This window comes from Canis lupus, chromosome 6 (genome assembly GCF_003254725.2).
Source record: "Canis lupus dingo isolate Sandy chromosome 6, ASM325472v2, whole genome shotgun sequence".
Classification (NCBI taxonomy): domain Eukaryota; kingdom Metazoa; phylum Chordata; class Mammalia; order Carnivora; family Canidae; genus Canis; species Canis lupus.
The window spans coordinates 52,688,894-52,706,282 of NC_064248.1; the positions used below are offsets into that span (position 1 = coordinate 52,688,894).

The 17,389-nt window shown below is 32.4% G+C and overlaps 1 protein-coding gene across 4 annotated transcripts in view; it reads right to left on the reverse strand.

Moving 5' to 3' along the window:
- The window catches only part of PTBP2 (polypyrimidine tract binding protein 2), a 77,995-nt gene that overhangs the window by 17,551 nt on the left and 43,055 nt on the right, over window positions 1-17,389 (reverse strand). For all 4 annotated transcript variants that reach the window (XM_025417541.3, XM_025417544.3, XM_025417543.3 and 1 more), the window contains exons 6-8: window positions 15,187-15,351; window positions 14,986-15,096; window positions 8,832-9,027 (exon numbers count right to left, since the gene is read on the reverse strand). In XM_025417541.3, the coding sequence (XP_025273326.1) occupies window positions 8,832-9,027; window positions 14,986-15,096; window positions 15,187-15,351 (472 nt within the window). The remainder of the gene's footprint in view (window positions 1-8,831; window positions 9,028-14,985; window positions 15,097-15,186; window positions 15,352-17,389) is intronic.

Sequence of the window (17,389 nt, forward strand, 5' to 3'; positions counted from 1 at the left end):
AAGGGAAGTAAATATGAAATTAGGAAGAGCTCAGGGAAAAAAAAGATCAAGAGAAGAATTAAAATGAGATTTCCTATATGCATCTTTTGTTTTCTTGCTCTATCTTTAGAGCAACTAGTGAAAATTTTCTGCCTAATTTTTACTTACTTTAGATAGAGGCACATTTTATACTGCAGTCAGTTTTTCTTCTGTCAATTATAAAAGCAGCAGTAATACACTTTAGAAAAGCTTTTGTTTTCAATATACATAACTGTCAACTCTTAAAAAAAAAACACTTTTTGAAAGTAAAATTTACAGTCTGATTTAATTTAAACTTACCTTTTATATTCCAAGGCTAGCACTGATTACTACTGAATTAAGGCTGTGTAGCCCGAGAAATATGAACAGTAACACTAGAATAAATAAATTCAACTATCTGACAGACTGTCTTGGAAATGAAGGTAAATAGAATTTCTTAAAACTACAGCTGAGAACAATATGATGAGTGAACCTAACATAGTTCAAGCAAAGGTTATGGGATTATCCATTAAGAACTTTATATGAAAATATTACCTTGGACAGTTAAATGGCAGTCTATGAACAACATCTTATAGCCCTACAGGAATAAACTTATCCTATTTGAAAATGCTGGCAAATAAGTAAATGTGCATGGACATGGTAACATTATTTCTCTAACATTCATATCACATCTGTGACCTATTATATTTCCAAAGTAGGCAACTACCATTAACAGATTTCCTTTGCTAAGAAAACACGTTCCAGATTTAACATATATTCATTCAAATATTATTTTAAAAGGGCTCAAAGAGTTAACTCTCTAAAGATTATTGCTTCAAGTTAATTCATGATTTAGAGGTTAAAAACTTTTATCTACTGACAGTTATTTTCAAATGAACAATTTTATCTCAGATTACTTCTTTTCTGAAAGAAGTATTTTAAAGACTGAGAAATTAATACTTTAAAAACTCAGCCACAGCAAAATTGGTTAGTTTAATAATCCAAATTAACTCAGTATTATTTTCTAAGAATGCACATGTAGAGAAGTTTCAACCTAACTTCTATAGTTTCCTACTTCTTACACATTAAAACAGAAATGAGAAAGCCAAAGTTATGGGACAGTGAGTTAGTACAAGATTTTCGTGTGAGTTATGACGAAAAATTTGATTTTATTGAACATGACAAAATACTGCTTTTCTAATTTATGGCTTTTTAAAAAATTGCAAATGTTATGGCATTCAGTGATACACTCTAAAAATCCATGGAGTTTAATATTTTTAAAAGTATTTCTAGAATGTTTGTATATTTGTAATCATTTTAGTTTTTGTTGGAGGATGATTTGCAAATGTGTCTGCAGTAGATTAGTAAGTTTGATTTTACAACCAAAATTTTCTTTGCTATAATGTAGTCTTATAGATTAAAGCTTTGCTAAAATTAAGATTCTGGCATTTAAGTTTTAGTGTACACTTCGTGAAAACATATAAATATAAATTCAGTTTACTATATTTTGGTTTGCATATTATATATGTATTTCCTATTTTCTATTCAATTTTAAATGGACATATAAACAGTACTTCTGGCTTTGTAATCATATAATAACCAGGTTAAACACTAAATGGACTTGGTAACAACATCTTGGTAACAGAAAACATTTAAGTATATGGGGAGAGGAAATTAAAAAAGGGAAATTAAAATTATAGGACGTATGTATTTACTACATATATGACATTATTATTAACTCCATAGGGAAAAAGAAGGCAGGCTAACAGGCCTAATCTATAGTATATTTTATTCAAATTCAAATTTGTTTGTTAGGAGTATGAACTTTGAAGCCGGACTGCCAGAATGCCTATCTCAACCACTCACTAATTATGGGAATCGGAGCAAACTGCTAATCTTTGTGTGTCCCAGTTTCTAAACCTATGAAGTGAGGGACAATAAGAATAACTACATTTAGGGATAATGTGAGGATTAACTCACAAAGGCTAAGAATGATGCCTGGCACTTCATACATATTCACGAAATGGTTAGTGATTAGTATCCATATGCATCAGACAACCTTTTGGGTTCCCGGCATTGAGACAATTTCATTTTAAGCCATAGTATTTCATGTGTTTTTGCTACAAAATATATGGAGAACTGTAGCAATTAAGGTGGAATCTTAAGTAATTACTTTTAAACTAATAACTTTGTAAATATTTATTCCTATCACAGGAACTACCCCCAAAATATGTAGGCATTTTTATAGTGGAGCCCAATTCCTATAGGGAAAGCAAATAGTGGTAGGAAAAAACAGCTAATATCTTCTATCAATACCAATCACATAAAAAGACCCCTGGTGTAAGTATCCTTAAGACTTTAAGGATTTCAGCAAGCATATCTTTTTAGAAAAGTCTCCTTAATGGCCTACATCGTAATAATTAACTGAAAGTAGCCCTACAAATTCATGAAATTACCAACTGATAATTTTGTTCTTCCTAAGCTATTGAATGGTTCAGTAGAAAAACAAGAATTTCCAAATGGCATTCACCTTGGAGGCTACTGAAACAGCCTAAATTTACTAAATAATACCTAAAACACAACAATGAGCATCTTATTTCCTAAAAATACACACATGGCAAAACACAGGCATCACTTAAATATAAGGAAATAATATGAGTACTGCTCGATTAGCTCACTGCTAACATACTAATTAATTTCCAATTAGTTTAGCTTTGTAGTTTTCCCCATCATCACTCTACTGAAATAAGACATGTAAGATAGCAATGTTTCACAAAAGATGTTTTTACTGCATAACCTATAGAATCACAGTTAAAAAGTATAAACAGACAGATTGCATATACACAAGGATTCAAGGGAAACATCACCTAAGGGACTTTAATCCTTTGAGAAAACAACTCATTCTCATTATTTGTGGATCATTTTTTCCCTCACAAATAGCTGTAAGAGAAAAGTGATTTATATTCTGTTGGTATTTAGTAAGGAAATACTAACGCTTCCTGGTGCATTCCTGGTTCTTTATTTTAGGGGGATGAATTCTTTTTTGAGAGAAACATATCTGAGTTTTAATTAACTCTGTTTAGTCTCTTATTCACCACCCTGCTTCCCTCTTTTGGGCCACTGGCTAAGACTAAAATAAAAAAACATTATTACATTGATAAGCCAGACAGCTCACATCTGGACTAAGGTCACTATCTCAAACCACATTTGAGGCTACCAGCACTAGAGGCAACTTACTTACTTACTTTCTGAAGTTTAAACTGTAGTTGGAAAGAATCTAGGTTGTACCCATTCATGAAAAGGTTTACATAATAAATGAAAAAAACAAAAGCTGGGCGTCAATTTCTTCCACCAAAACTAACAAATAATTGCAAGAATTCAACTGTCCTGCACAAATTGCATTACAAGGTAAACAGTCCTAGTTGATGAAGGAAAACTCTATAAAGATTTTCAACTAATTAATGTAGAGAAATATGTCAATTAGGGGGGAAAGGCAACATTTGCAAACACCAAATGAAATAATTAAGGCACCAATCACTGGTGGAAACTCAAACCATTAGTAGAAAAATATAATGGAAAGATCAGAATGTCACCACCTGAACCACAATCTGTCTTAAAGCAACACTCAATGTGGGATAACCAGATGTTTTATGTTTCCAATTAAGATACAACATGAAACACAAGAACACCTACTATAAAGTATTCCTGCTTGAAAAAAATGTAACAGGACATAAATCTAATCAAGCTTTTGAAGCGAACTTCTGGTCTACATAAAATATGCAGTGGATGGAGGAACAAGTTAAGATGACACTACAAAGAAACAGCCACACCAATCAAGTTTGTAGGACTTTCCCCAAATTTCTAGGTTTCTTCATTAAGTCAATGGAATGGAGAGGGTGGGGATGAAGGGAGATGACTACCACAGATTTAGAGTCTTAGGAAAAGTAACAACCACAAGGAATCTATGGCCCTTGAGAAGATCCTATTCTGAACAAATCAAGTCTTAAAATATGTTGAGACAATTGGGGAAATTTGAAGATGGATTGGGTATTCAGTGACATTAAGAAATCACTGTCAAATTTGATGAGTGTGATAATCATATTATGGTTTGATAAGAAAATGTCATTATTAAAAAAAAGAAAATGTCATTATTTTAAAGATATTATGATAATGTTTGAGATGACATGACATGATGTCGAGGATTTGCCTCAAAATACAATAGAAAAAATGAGCAGATAAAAGATAAAACAAGTGTAAAAACTACTAAATTGAGATGAATGTAGGATTCACTACATTAGTATATGACTGAAATCTTTCATAGTAAAAAGTTTAAAATTACTACGCAAATAATCCATTCAAAAGTAACAAAGAAAACCAAAGATTTCAGAAACCACTTAAAAATAATTTTTAAAAAAATATTTAAGTTTACGTGTTAATCTTATAACACATAGAGAAAAAACAAATCAATTTAAAGCTAAACAATATTCCATTAGAACAATTATACCAAGATATATTTGGCATGAATTAACAGTATTAACATACTATTTAATCGCTATGAAGAGTGTTTTTTTGAGAACACCATTAACTTTGCTAAAAAGCTAAAATTTACCATCTAAAAATTACGAACTTTTCTCTATAGCAGTAATTATCAGCTCCCATTACACAGTAAAAGCATCTTGAGATCTTAAGAAACTATGGACTGCTAGGACTCACTCCACATGATTCTCAGCCTGGTGATGTACAGAAAAACCTGAGACACTGTTTCTATAGAATTACAGATTTACCTTAATGAACAAATGTTTGTAATATCTGTTCTCAATTATTATTTAAGATCAACAGATTTCTCATGAAAAATTTGGTCTGCCTTTCTGTTAAGGTCATATGATGAGATACCTTGCTCTTACTTTATTCAACTCAAAATGCATAGAAAGTTCTAACATTAAGTATTCTTTGTACACATTATCTTTCTTAATTTTTAAAATGTAGACAACATGAGCATGAAAAATTACTTCTAGCACTTCTCTAAAATCGATCCACCCCTTAATAAGCTATACTTCTTAAACATGATAAAATGATCATAGTAATGATGTCTCAATTTATAAATCTCAAGGATTTTTATCACTTTGTTCTATGAAGTAGAATACGTGAATAACTAATAGTTGGCCGGGTTTGTGATTATGTATTTAGATGTCAGATTTCTAATTAATAACAAAGCACTCAGTCTTCCTTCTTGAAAAAGTTACATTTTCTGAAACACGGTAATCCCTAGTAATAAAAGAAAAAGAAGAGGAGCCAGGTATAAAGGCTAGTCTTAAGAAATTACTGTGTAAAACAAATCAATTAAAATGTACTATATTGATTCCAAATTCAGTCAAGTTCTCAGATATAAAAATTAAAGAAGGTAAAGGAAATTCCCCCAAATATTTGCAGAAAAGGAGGACCATCTAGTACTTGTGTTCTTAAGAATCTTTGAAATAAAGAGAGATAGCTAGCTATCAATTATTTTATTTTGAACAAGTACTGTTTGAAGAAGACTCAGCAGGAAATGGATCCAATGATACTAGTTGGTTGTATGTCAAAGTCACCGGACTTATTAAATATCATTGGAGGAAAATAAACATAGGAAAAATTTAGTTACCACTCCAGAAGGCTATTAAAAGTAATATTGGAGGTCTTTATAAACGGTGTTTGAAAACAACTTTTAAAAAAGGCAAAATATAAGTGGTTCCTAATAAAGATCACAATATCCACAAATGTGTGGGGGAAAAAAGTTAACTTCAAGTCCTATAAATGGGTATTTTTGGATTGAGATAAATTATTTCAAAATAACTCATCTATAAGCTGGCGTCTAAAATACTGTGAATCAAGTTGAAGACTCAGCTCATATGAAATATGTATATCCTTAATACACATTTTACATATATTGTATATCCCAAAAACCTAGACAACCAATTCAGAGACGTGTAAATGTCTAATAAGAATTTAAAAATTTAAAAATGTCTAATAAGTTAGCTCATAAAAGTTAAATAATAAAACTTGACACATTCCTATTCCTATCAAATTAATATTCTAAGCAAATCAAAAAAAATAGGGGATCCCTGGGTGGCGCAGCAGTTTGGTGCCTGCCTTTGGCCCAGGGCGCGATCCTGGAGACCCGGGATCGAATCCCACGTCGGGCTTCCAGTGCATGGAGCCTGCTTCTCCCTCTGCCTATGTCTCTGCCTCTCTCTCTCTCTCTCTCTCTCTCTGTGTGTGACTATCATAAAAAAAAAAAGAAAAAAAAATTTTTAAAAATGACAAATATTTGAAAAAAAAAAAATCAATGCTGGTAGGCAAAAAAGTAGAATGGCCAGCCTCAAATACCATACTAGTTTAATATCATCTTTCCAGAAAGAAATTTACAGTAAGAATCAGGAGCCTTTAACATTTTCTTTGACCCAATAACAAAAAAGTTATGTACAGGGTATTTGTCACAATGCCACATATATTAATAAAACGTCTGGAAGTAAAAGTACTTTCAAAAGTATTACAGATCCACCAGCATGCTAGATAGCTATTAAAATTATTTTTCAAAAAAATTCTTACTAAAATAACAATTACAATAAAACACAGAACTACGCTTACAGAGTGATTTTTAATTTGTACAAAAATACGTATTTGCATAGAAAATAAGAGGAAAAAATGGTTACCTCTTTTAAATTATCAAAACTACCAGAGTCCATACCATTATTTGATTTTTGAAACTTACAACTCACCTATCATTCAAAAGATATCTGGGGATACTTAGTATAAAAACCTGGTTATCACAAGATGCAAAACCATTAAAACAGGTAAATGATGAAGTCATTTAGTAAAGGAAGGTGAATTCACATATCTTCACCACACAACGTTTTCTCTTTAATCAGAGTGCAGAAACAAGATATATTAAAATATTCAAAATAGAGCTAGAAGATGAAGACAAATTTATTAAGTAGTGAACAACTTAACTCATGCTTTTAGTGCAAAACATGCAGAACACCTGAAAAATGAATGATAAAAGTATAGAGAAGATACAAGTTAATTATGCCAGGGCTTCATAATCTTTTATGAAAAAGACATTTATTTCATTATTACTTAAAAAAAAAATAAAAATCTCACCAGGGCCATGAAATTGCAAGGAAAACAGTGATGAATTCCCTAGAAGAATCCAGCTGACTTCTAACCAGGACTCTACCCAGAATCCAAACACACGCAGCTTATCTAACTATACGTAAATGGGCACAAAACTCTGTAGAGTCCAAAAAGTGATTATTATGATCCTGTGCTTGATGCTAGCTGAATTTCTTGACATTTTATACTTAAGTTGTTTAAGGAGTTGGATGTGCATTTTTAAACTTCTCAGAAACTAGACATAAAATCTTGATGTCATCTACATTAAGGATTAAATAATTTATCTCTCCAGCAGAACTACTGCGCCTAGTAGAATGCCTAGATCTAAGAGTTATTCAATAAATGTTGATTTTTTTCTCTTCTGTAAAATAATTTCTATTTGTAAATAACTTAAGAATCTACAAGCAAGTAAGAATTACAAAGATCTTGTTATCACTCATTGTCTCACTCTTGACTTTACCTTTAAAAATGGTACACTATGAAATAGTCAACTTAACAAGCCAAGTTGAGGGAATAAAGGCTTAAACTAAGCCCACACAGTATAGAAATTCTGTCAGAAAAGAATGCTAAAGAATCTGTTAAAATCATGATAAACAATTATGGCTTGTGCTAGATATATCAGAAAATTAGAAAAGAGCCAGTTTTTTCTCAAGTTACCAGAATTAATTCTGAGTATCAATTGCTTCTCTTGTGCATCAGGTGTCTTTGTTCATGGATGTATCACTTACATTACTACATATTTACAACAGATAGCAGAACTGTTACATATCTACAGTAAATATATATCTACTTCCAAGAATTACTTCATTATAAGATGGTTTTTCTTTATCTGACTGAGGTATATAAACTGAACTGTAAGAACTAGTTTGTAATTCATCAATCTTGGGTTCCATATGGACAGAAACTGATTTAAACATAATCTTACACATGTCAGAAATCAAGAATTTCCCAAACACAGCAAATAAAACTGTAAAATTTCATCTTGTTATAAATCACTTTACTCATATAACTTGCAAAAAATAACATTTTCTCTTATTCTTTCTTCATCTCGACTCGATCAACCAGTAGTTAAAAATTTTTGCATTGTTTTTCGTGTGTGTGTGTCTGTGTGTGTGTGGTGAGTCAAATCCACTGGAGAACAAAGTGAAATATAAATGGTTAAGACAAAAAAAGAGAAAACCAAAATAAATTTTATAGAAAATTCTTCCTAGTTTAAATTGCTTTTTAAGAGATAGGCTATAATATGTGTTGAAAAAAACCCTATGACTACTCCTGTTACGTTTGGTCTATTCACTTTTCATTGCTTCTATGCACTGCTAAATTAAAACAATCAGATTATCCTTAAAGAATATGCACAGAGTCTAGACCTAGGCTCAGACCTAGACAGTCTGACATCAAGTTCAACGTGAAATAAACTCAACAGTATTTCTTCTCTAGAACTTTTCTTCTTTCATTTTGGGAGAAAAAAATGAGGACAGTGAAAGGAATACAGCTGACAGAATTTTCATAACATTTTAGGTTTTTCTCCCAACAGCATTCATATGCCTCTTATCTAAAAAAATAAATAAAACCCAACAATTTGCTAAATTACAAAGTGAGGGATTCATTATACTTACTGGAGTTTAACAGGCACTTTCCCATTTGGCAAAATGGGAGAAAAGTGGTATAGACAATAAAAATCATACCTAAGAGGGAGGTCTCCTTGGCAAATGCTGCAGCAATAGCTGGGTCCAATGCAGGTTGTCCATCCCCAGATGGAAGATCAGGTCGAGTATAATCCCTACTTTTATCATTGTTGTATTTTACATTCAAATTCACAAGTTTGGAAAAATCAATCCTTAGGGTACAGCAAGCATTATAAATATTCTGACCATCTAGGGCCTGTAAAAGTGAATAAAGTATATCAGCAGTCTTAAGGAATGAAAATTATCAAGAAACAGGACTTTGACAATAAAACCCAACAATGAAGACCTGCACATAAAAAACACCAGGAAAGGGATCAAATAGCATGTATCATTATTATCCCAGCTGTACATGTATCTGTTTCCACAAATACTATCTTCTTTAAATAGAAATGCTACTTTAAAATACAACCAGTTAAGCACATATACTAAAGCTTTTATTTATTTTTTTTTTTTTTTAATTTTTTTAATTTTTATTTATTTATGATAGTCACAGAGAGAGAGAGAGAGAGAGAGAGAGAGGCAGAGACACAGGCAGAGGGAGAAGCAGGCTCCATGCACCGGGAGCCCGATGTGGGATTCGATCCCGGGTCTCCAGGATCACGCCCTGGGCCAAAGGCAGGCACCAAACCGCTGCGCCACCCAGGGATCCCTACTAAAGCTTTTAATTAAAAAAAATCTGCAAATAATTTGATTTAATAAATAAGGATAACAAATACAGTCAGTCCTACAAGAGTTGTACCATAATGGTCTGCATAATACTTTATTATACATACATATTTTTTGCTGGATGGCAGTACTTAGAAAAATTGGTATAATTTTATATGGTAACTTTTGTTTGATGCCACATTTTATGAAGTGCTTCAAGCCAAATATATCACTATAATGCATAAGAGCAATTCCCATGAAATGGGGCAGAAACTATTATTTCATTGAGATGTCCACCTAATCAAAACTTGTTGAATTAGAAAATGTAACATCATCCCAGAAAAGCTTAGGAATAGAAGAGTGCAAACTCTAGAGCTGAAAGCCTATAGTCAATTAGGTCATCTTGAACAAGTTACTTAACCTCTCTGAATCTCAGGATCTATCTTAATCTAGAAAACAGAGGTAATAATGGCTGCCATAATCCCCACAGAGTTACCTTGAGGATTAAATAAAAGATGACATATGCAAAAGTACAATGTGAGTTATAAGACATATTCTACTGTTATTATTATGGGGTTTTTTCCTGCTCCTATATAATCACCATTTCTACTCTGGCTGGATATAAGACTAGAACAAACTAAAGAACAAGGGAATATATTGTTAATTTTTCATTAGAATAAACATTTACTGTATAAGACAATTCAGAAATGAAGAATATGTTTAGCTCTATAACCCACGTTGAAAATGAAGCAACAGTTCTTCTGATTAAATATCAAGAGATTAAGCTTGATGTTTACATAGACCAAGATCCATTAGGTATATAAATCTAGAACAATATTATTTTAATAGTAGATCAACATTCTTTTGCAAGACCTTTTTAGAAATTGGACTAAAATACAGAATACGAATCTTAGGACAAATTCAAGAGATTGTTGAATATTTCCCTCCAACCCTAATACTTCCATTGTTAATCTTTTCCTGAGTTGTTATTCTCTTATAAAGCAAAATGCTAGGGGGAAATATCTTCCAATTAACTAAAATTAATTGCCAAAAACTGTAATATATAATAAGAGTTTGGTTGGTTCTATCCCTCAAGCTGCCTTTACATAGCACTTTCAAAAACAGAGTACTGGGGTCCCACCCCCAAAGATTATGATTTCTTAGTTCAGGATATCTTAAGAGTCCCATTAGATGCATATGTATATATGCATATCTATATATAGATGCAATCTATAGGACAAGAACCTAGGTGAGCTCTGGATCATACTCTGAAGGACACTATAAATTCTCTTTACCAAAATGTAAAGGTACATTTTGTCGGCTAACTGAATTCCCAGTGCTTATTTTTCATCTTCCATTCATTTGGAACAATTGCCACTAGAAAAGTAGAGGTAGGCTTGAGATTCTCTTTCTAAACTTGTATACTTTGCCTATAATTTTATATAACCTCCACCATTTTAACAAGCATAAAAATGTAGCAACTGAACTACAAAGTTTAGAACCAACCCATTTCATTATATACTGAGATCCACAAGGATGACTGCAAAACGAGAAGACATCTGTAGCAGAGCAGATGCTGGAAGAGTTGTGACACGGGATGAAAGTTCTAAGTGCTATACACTGCACTATGTTCTAGGAATACAGCAGAGCAAAGAACAAAGCAGACAAGGTACTCACTCTTACATAACTTAGAGTAAAACAAAAAATACAGACAAGTAATTATAAATAAATTTAATGTGTGGTAGCGAGAACTAAGAAAGGAAGGGCTATGATGTAGTTAGAAGTTTACGAAGACCTCTCTGAGATGTGTAAACCTCAAAGACAAAAGTTGGAGATAAAAAACCAAAGAGAAAGCAGAAGCAAATGGAACATGAGGCTGTAAGTCTGAGAAATTAGAGAAAAAACAGCACATGCAATCTATTTTAAAAAGTCCAATATAGTAAAAGGTGAGACAAGCTGAGGATAGATGAAGAGTTTTGCAAGCCTTGTTAAGGAGTAAGGACTTTATACTAAGGAAAAAGTCACTGAAGGGCACTGAGAATGAAGTTACAGAACTTTAAGTTGAGATCATTCTTAGTATTCTGTGGAAAAAACAGGTGTGGGCTAAGAAGTAAAAGTTGTGAGCGAAGTCAGAAGACCATTGAAATAAGGATTTAAAAGATGATGGCTTGTATTAGGGCTTTACTCAAGCTGATTCATGAACTAGCAGCCCAAACCTATCCGCATGAAGATAAGGAGTCTATGTCAGCATATATATCAATATCACACTAAACACATCATAGCTAGAAGCATGCAGACTTGTATTTTGGCAAAAGCTCCTGGTAACATCAGAGACTAGCACTTTGAAGAACACCTGGCTTAGACTAGAGTGGTGGCAAGAGCTGAGAGACGAAAGAATAGATTCAAAAGAAATTGATGATAAGAATCAGTAAAATTTGGTGATAGGCTGAAAGAAAGAGGAATAAAAAGTCATGTTTTCTGGCTTGTTACTGACATAGAATTTGGTACCCTGGGAACACCACAGGTGAGGCAGGATTTGTTTTGGGGTGGTGGGGCGGGGAGGCCAGGGAGGGTAAGTGACAGGAGTTGAACACACGAAGTTTGAAGGTGCCTAATGGTTCACTAAGTTCCTAGTCTGAGTCTCTTAGGATATAACACTAGAGAATCATGTCAAAGGCACTGTCAGAGTCACAAAGGTGTGACTCAGCTGCGGGAATAGATGAAGTCCCCCAGGCAGAAGGGAGGGATATGATAAGACATAGAGAGGTGGAATATATCCAGTTGATAAGTGTTAAAGACCTGGAGAAGAGACAATTTTAAGAAAGAGAATGGCTTACAGTGTCAAAAGTTACCTAGAGGTTAGGGATGATAAGAACTGAATTCATTAAACTGAATAATGCTTTTTAGATTTTCCTACTGTAGTGATCACTGATGACACTGGAAAAGAACAATTTGGGAAAAGGGGGTTGAAACCAAATTATAGTAGGTAGAGAAATAAAAAGAAGTATAAACAGCAAACAAAGAGAGCTTATTTAGTAAATCTGGCTATAAATGAAAAGAGAGAAGAAAGGGTGATAGATGGAGAAAGATGTAGAACTCAGGGTAAATTCAATTACAGTGAAGGAGATATAAGGATACTTAAAACACTGGTGAGAAATAGCCAACAAAGAGAAAAATATAAGAGAAAGAAGGGATGATAGTGCAAAGTCTTTTGGAGGGCAGAAGAGAACAGGATCTGGTATTTACTGGTCTTAGAAATATCTATGCCTTTTATTAGAAGAGAAAGATAGGTGTGATATAATTAGATTTTGTGAGAAAAGCTAATGGGAGTTTCCATCTGATAGTTTCTATTTTTCCTGAGAAGCAGTACACAAGGTCATAAGGGGAGTAAGAAAAGATTTGGTGGAATGAGAATTTTCTGATATAGTCATTGTGAAAATTGGGACAGCATGAGGACTGGTGAAATGTGGTAAGATTTTTCAAGTACAGTAGAGGGCCAAGTCTAGTTGTGGTTGATGCTGATGAATTTCAACTGGTACCAACTGCTAGATTATATGACATTCTCTAGGTATACTCAACAGTCCATATATGGGCATGAAGAAAAATTACTACAGTCATCAAAAGTCTGTTTCAACAAAGTGTCAGGGTTACAAGATAATGGAGCAAGCAAGTTTGGGAAATAAACTTTTTTTCCTTCTCTAGTAAGTGAAATAAAGTTGAGTTCAGATACCAGAATAGCTAATTAATTAATATCAAACAATTACCTATTCTCTTGGAATTACAATGGTACATTTTTACAGAAAAGCCCTGAGTGTATTAATGTTCACAATACCTGATGTTTATTATCTGTACATAGAAGACGGAGTAAATGAAAACTTCAAACACCTGATAACATTAAAGTACAACCTTTTGTCATGATTACTGTAGATTACTTCAGACAAAACACACATATAAACTACTTTCCCCACTGAATTACAGCCCAAACACAGTGTAATTCCATTTCATTGATCCTTTACCAAATACTCTTCCCTCCGCATCAGAAAGGATGACAGAAAATATTCCACATTAAGACAAACATACACTATATTTTAAATATGTTGTGAAGTTGCAAAAAATGCCATAAAGATCATGACTTTTAGACTGTCTGCTACTGATCAAAGTTCATACCGCATGTATTTTGGTTACTCTTTAAATACATAAAATATTCTCCAAAGTTGGAGGACTGGGGCATGTAAAGAGAAATCATTATTTTTGGAAAAAAGAATTCCAAGTGTTAATGTATGCCTGAAAAGGAAAATATAATAAGATTAGATCATGTAACTTAAGAACCAGTGAGTAGCAACAGGCTGAAAATATGTCTCCCTTACACATAGTGTGTATTACGATTAGTAATTTAACCTCTTTAAATATTAGCTTCCCTTTGTAACAAAGGATAAATTCTTGTTCTGTTTACAACATAAAATATCAGGAAAAAATTGACATAACAGCACTTGCTAAACCATTTCAATTATGTCAATATTAACGGTACAGACTTTGTGCTATTTTTTGCTCCCCAAATGAGATTCTGAGGATGGAAACACAATGAAACAATCAAAGATGGTCTGGGTTCCATACAATCTATCTTAATCTAGAGGAAGCACTGAAGTATTACAGAACATAATTAGTCTGAAAATAAGAGTAAGAGGGAGAAAAAGAGGTAAGATAAAGGGCAAAAGATGATAAGTAAAGACAGTTGATGTAATGGTTTAACAATGAATATTTAATGGTTTAACAATGGAATAATCACAATGAAATAATATGACACAAGAAGTTAAACAGCTAGGGCAAAGGTAGAATTAAATATGATACAGAAACAGAAGATTAAGGCATTTAGAAGCAAAGATACGGTACGAAGTTTTGAAAGGTGGTCATGATGTGGGAACATAAGTTTACTTCTTTTAATAGTTTCTCACCCTCCATACATAATAAAAAATATGTATGTTGTAAATAAAAAGTAGACTAAGAACCATTCAGAACAGTGTTCTTTAAAAAAAAAAAAAAACCTTAAAAAGAATATTAAATATACCATAGTCTTAAATAAACTGAGAACCTATCATAACGTCTGAGCCATATGTGTGATGATATACTTTAGCCAAACGGTCTTGATAGCTAAATTAATTACTGGAAAACACTTAAAATCTTTACTAGTGTACATGCACAATTTAATCCTGCTATAGCCTCAAGAGCTTAAAATTTCAGACCTAAATCAAATCAAAGTGCAAAATAACAGAAACCTGTATTACAGAAAACTACACATGTAACTATCCTTAAAAAGAAACACTATCACAAATATTAAGCTTTCCTAATAATATCTAAATGACACCAATTTGTGCCATCCATAAAGCTACATGGTATGTCAGTATTAATGACATTCGTGATATATAGCGTGTATATCTATCTGCCTTTGAAAAATATGGCTATAGTAAAAAAAAAAAAAAAAAAAAAAAAAAAAATAGGGCTCCAGACTTACTAGTTTTGCTTGTTGAGCATTTACTGGATCACCATACTGGAGAAGAGCTTGAAACTGGTTATTTTTTGTAAATGTGATTATCTTCAATACAGCACCAAACTTAGAAAATATCTGTTAAAACATTAAAATCAAAGTATTATTTATCTACTGTATCATTATTTCTCCAGTTTATAGGTAAAGATGAAAATTAGTTAAACTTACTTGGTGAAGAACATCAAGTGTTACAGGGTAGTACATATTGTCAATAATTATTCTAAGCACTGGACTCTGGGCTGGAGTCACTGCACTCTCACTAACTGTGGTGCCACTAAGAGGAGTATTTGCTGTCTGGACAGCTGTCACAGCTTGAAGAACTGCTTGAGCACGCTGAAAATTGAAAGATAAACACTTCAGAAACATACTGAATTTTCACTTATACTTTTAGCTCATTTCTTTTCTACAACACATACAGATTAAACAAAATATAATGGTCAATAAATACTTTGAGCACCTGCCATGAACCAGGTATTATCTGTTTATAATTCAAGTAGTCTACTAATCTTTAATTCAAAACAATTATCTAGGGTTTGGAACCTTTATTGAACAAGCAAAGATAGGCAGTGTAGTTTATTTTCAAAAGAACAAAATATAGTTTGGCAAATTCACATAATCAGAAAATGTTTTAAAAAGAAACTTAAAAGTTTCTCTAAAGAGAACAATAAAACTTCAGTCTTACATTATTCACTACTCCATAAAAAAGGCACATAGTAAATCTCAGCAAGATAACCCAAAAAAACATTACCATAAGGCTTATTATTTCTAATATAATCTTAAGGGAGGAATATTCAGGATAAATATTAAGTCTTTTTTCAGACTAGCGTAACTTCTAAGATACTGCTAATTAAACCAGGACAGATCAATTACTGTTGAAACACATCTTAATTTCTGAGATTTTAAAATGTGAAAAAATATACATACAGAATAGACTATTCCTACTGTGACAGATTGATAAGGAAATAATTTTTCTACCTATCTGGAGTCAAAAAAAACCTATATAATGGCAAATAATTATTAAACAACAATGACAAATACTGCTACATTGCTTTATAGTTTGAAAAAGCTGTATTGGCAGATGAATAGGAATATCAACTGAACACCATGATAGAATTAGGACAACACTTATGAAAACAAACAGTGCTCCCTTTGACAACACATTTGTTATGGTGGTAATCATTTTGCAATATATAAGTGTATCAAATCAATACATTATATCCCTTAAATTACACAATATATCCATTTTATCTCAATAAAGCTAGAAATAAAAAAGAAACAGTTCACTGAAATGACACATAACCAGGGGAATCACACAGTTTGGAATTCAGAGACCACATGCCCATCTGGTTAAACCTCATTATTTAAATGCTAAAGAAATAATTAGGCCTACAAATTTATATATTGGCTAAAATGACTCAAAGTATTTTAAGTAGTGTACTGCAATATTAATTACTTCATTAGTGGAGCATGTCCTTGAATATAGTTATCTGTTACTACAAAGAAATATCACAATTTAGGAAAACACTAACATCTCCTCTTTCAAATAATGGAATGACTGTCTTTCTGAAACAGGAATCACATGATCATGGTATGCTATTCAAATGGTACAAATGGTTGTTTCCTCTGCAACCCTATCACCCTGTCTGCTTTCCCCTAAACATTCCTCACCAATATTATCATGGGTATCCTTCCAGAGATACCATCTTCACATATGAGTAAATATGTATCTAGTCTATAAAAAGGATGTATACAAACTTTCTTCCCCAATACTATTGAACTTTCCTCCATCTTCTTTTTGGCTTAATAATTAGGTTCTCCATTATCAATAACAAATAGCTTTCTATTATTAACAAATAACAAATATCATTAACAAATAACTTTTCTGTATTTTTTTAATTGATGGAACAGAGTTGGCTTGCCAACCTAGATTTTAATTTGGCAAACCACATATATACACATATGAAAGGACACAAATCCTAAGTGTAAACATCACAAATTGGACATATCTGTGAAATGACTACCTAGATAAAAAAAGAACATTATCAAAACTCTAAAAGCCACATTCATGGTTTCTATCAGTTAAATAAATGGCGTCATATAGTATGTTTTACTTTCGTCTGGCTTATTTATTTATTTATTTTTTGGTTTGGCTTCTTTCAATAAATATTATTGTTATGGTGTACATACATGTTTTGCAGGTACCAGCAGCTTGGTCAATTTTTTTTTTTTTTTTTTTTTTTTGTATTCTAACAAATTCTAATGAATGAATATGCCACAGCATACCCTACTGCTGCTGAACATGTGGATCATTTCCAGCTTTGGACTATTATGTATTAGTGTTCCATGAACTTCTTCATACATATCTTTTGAT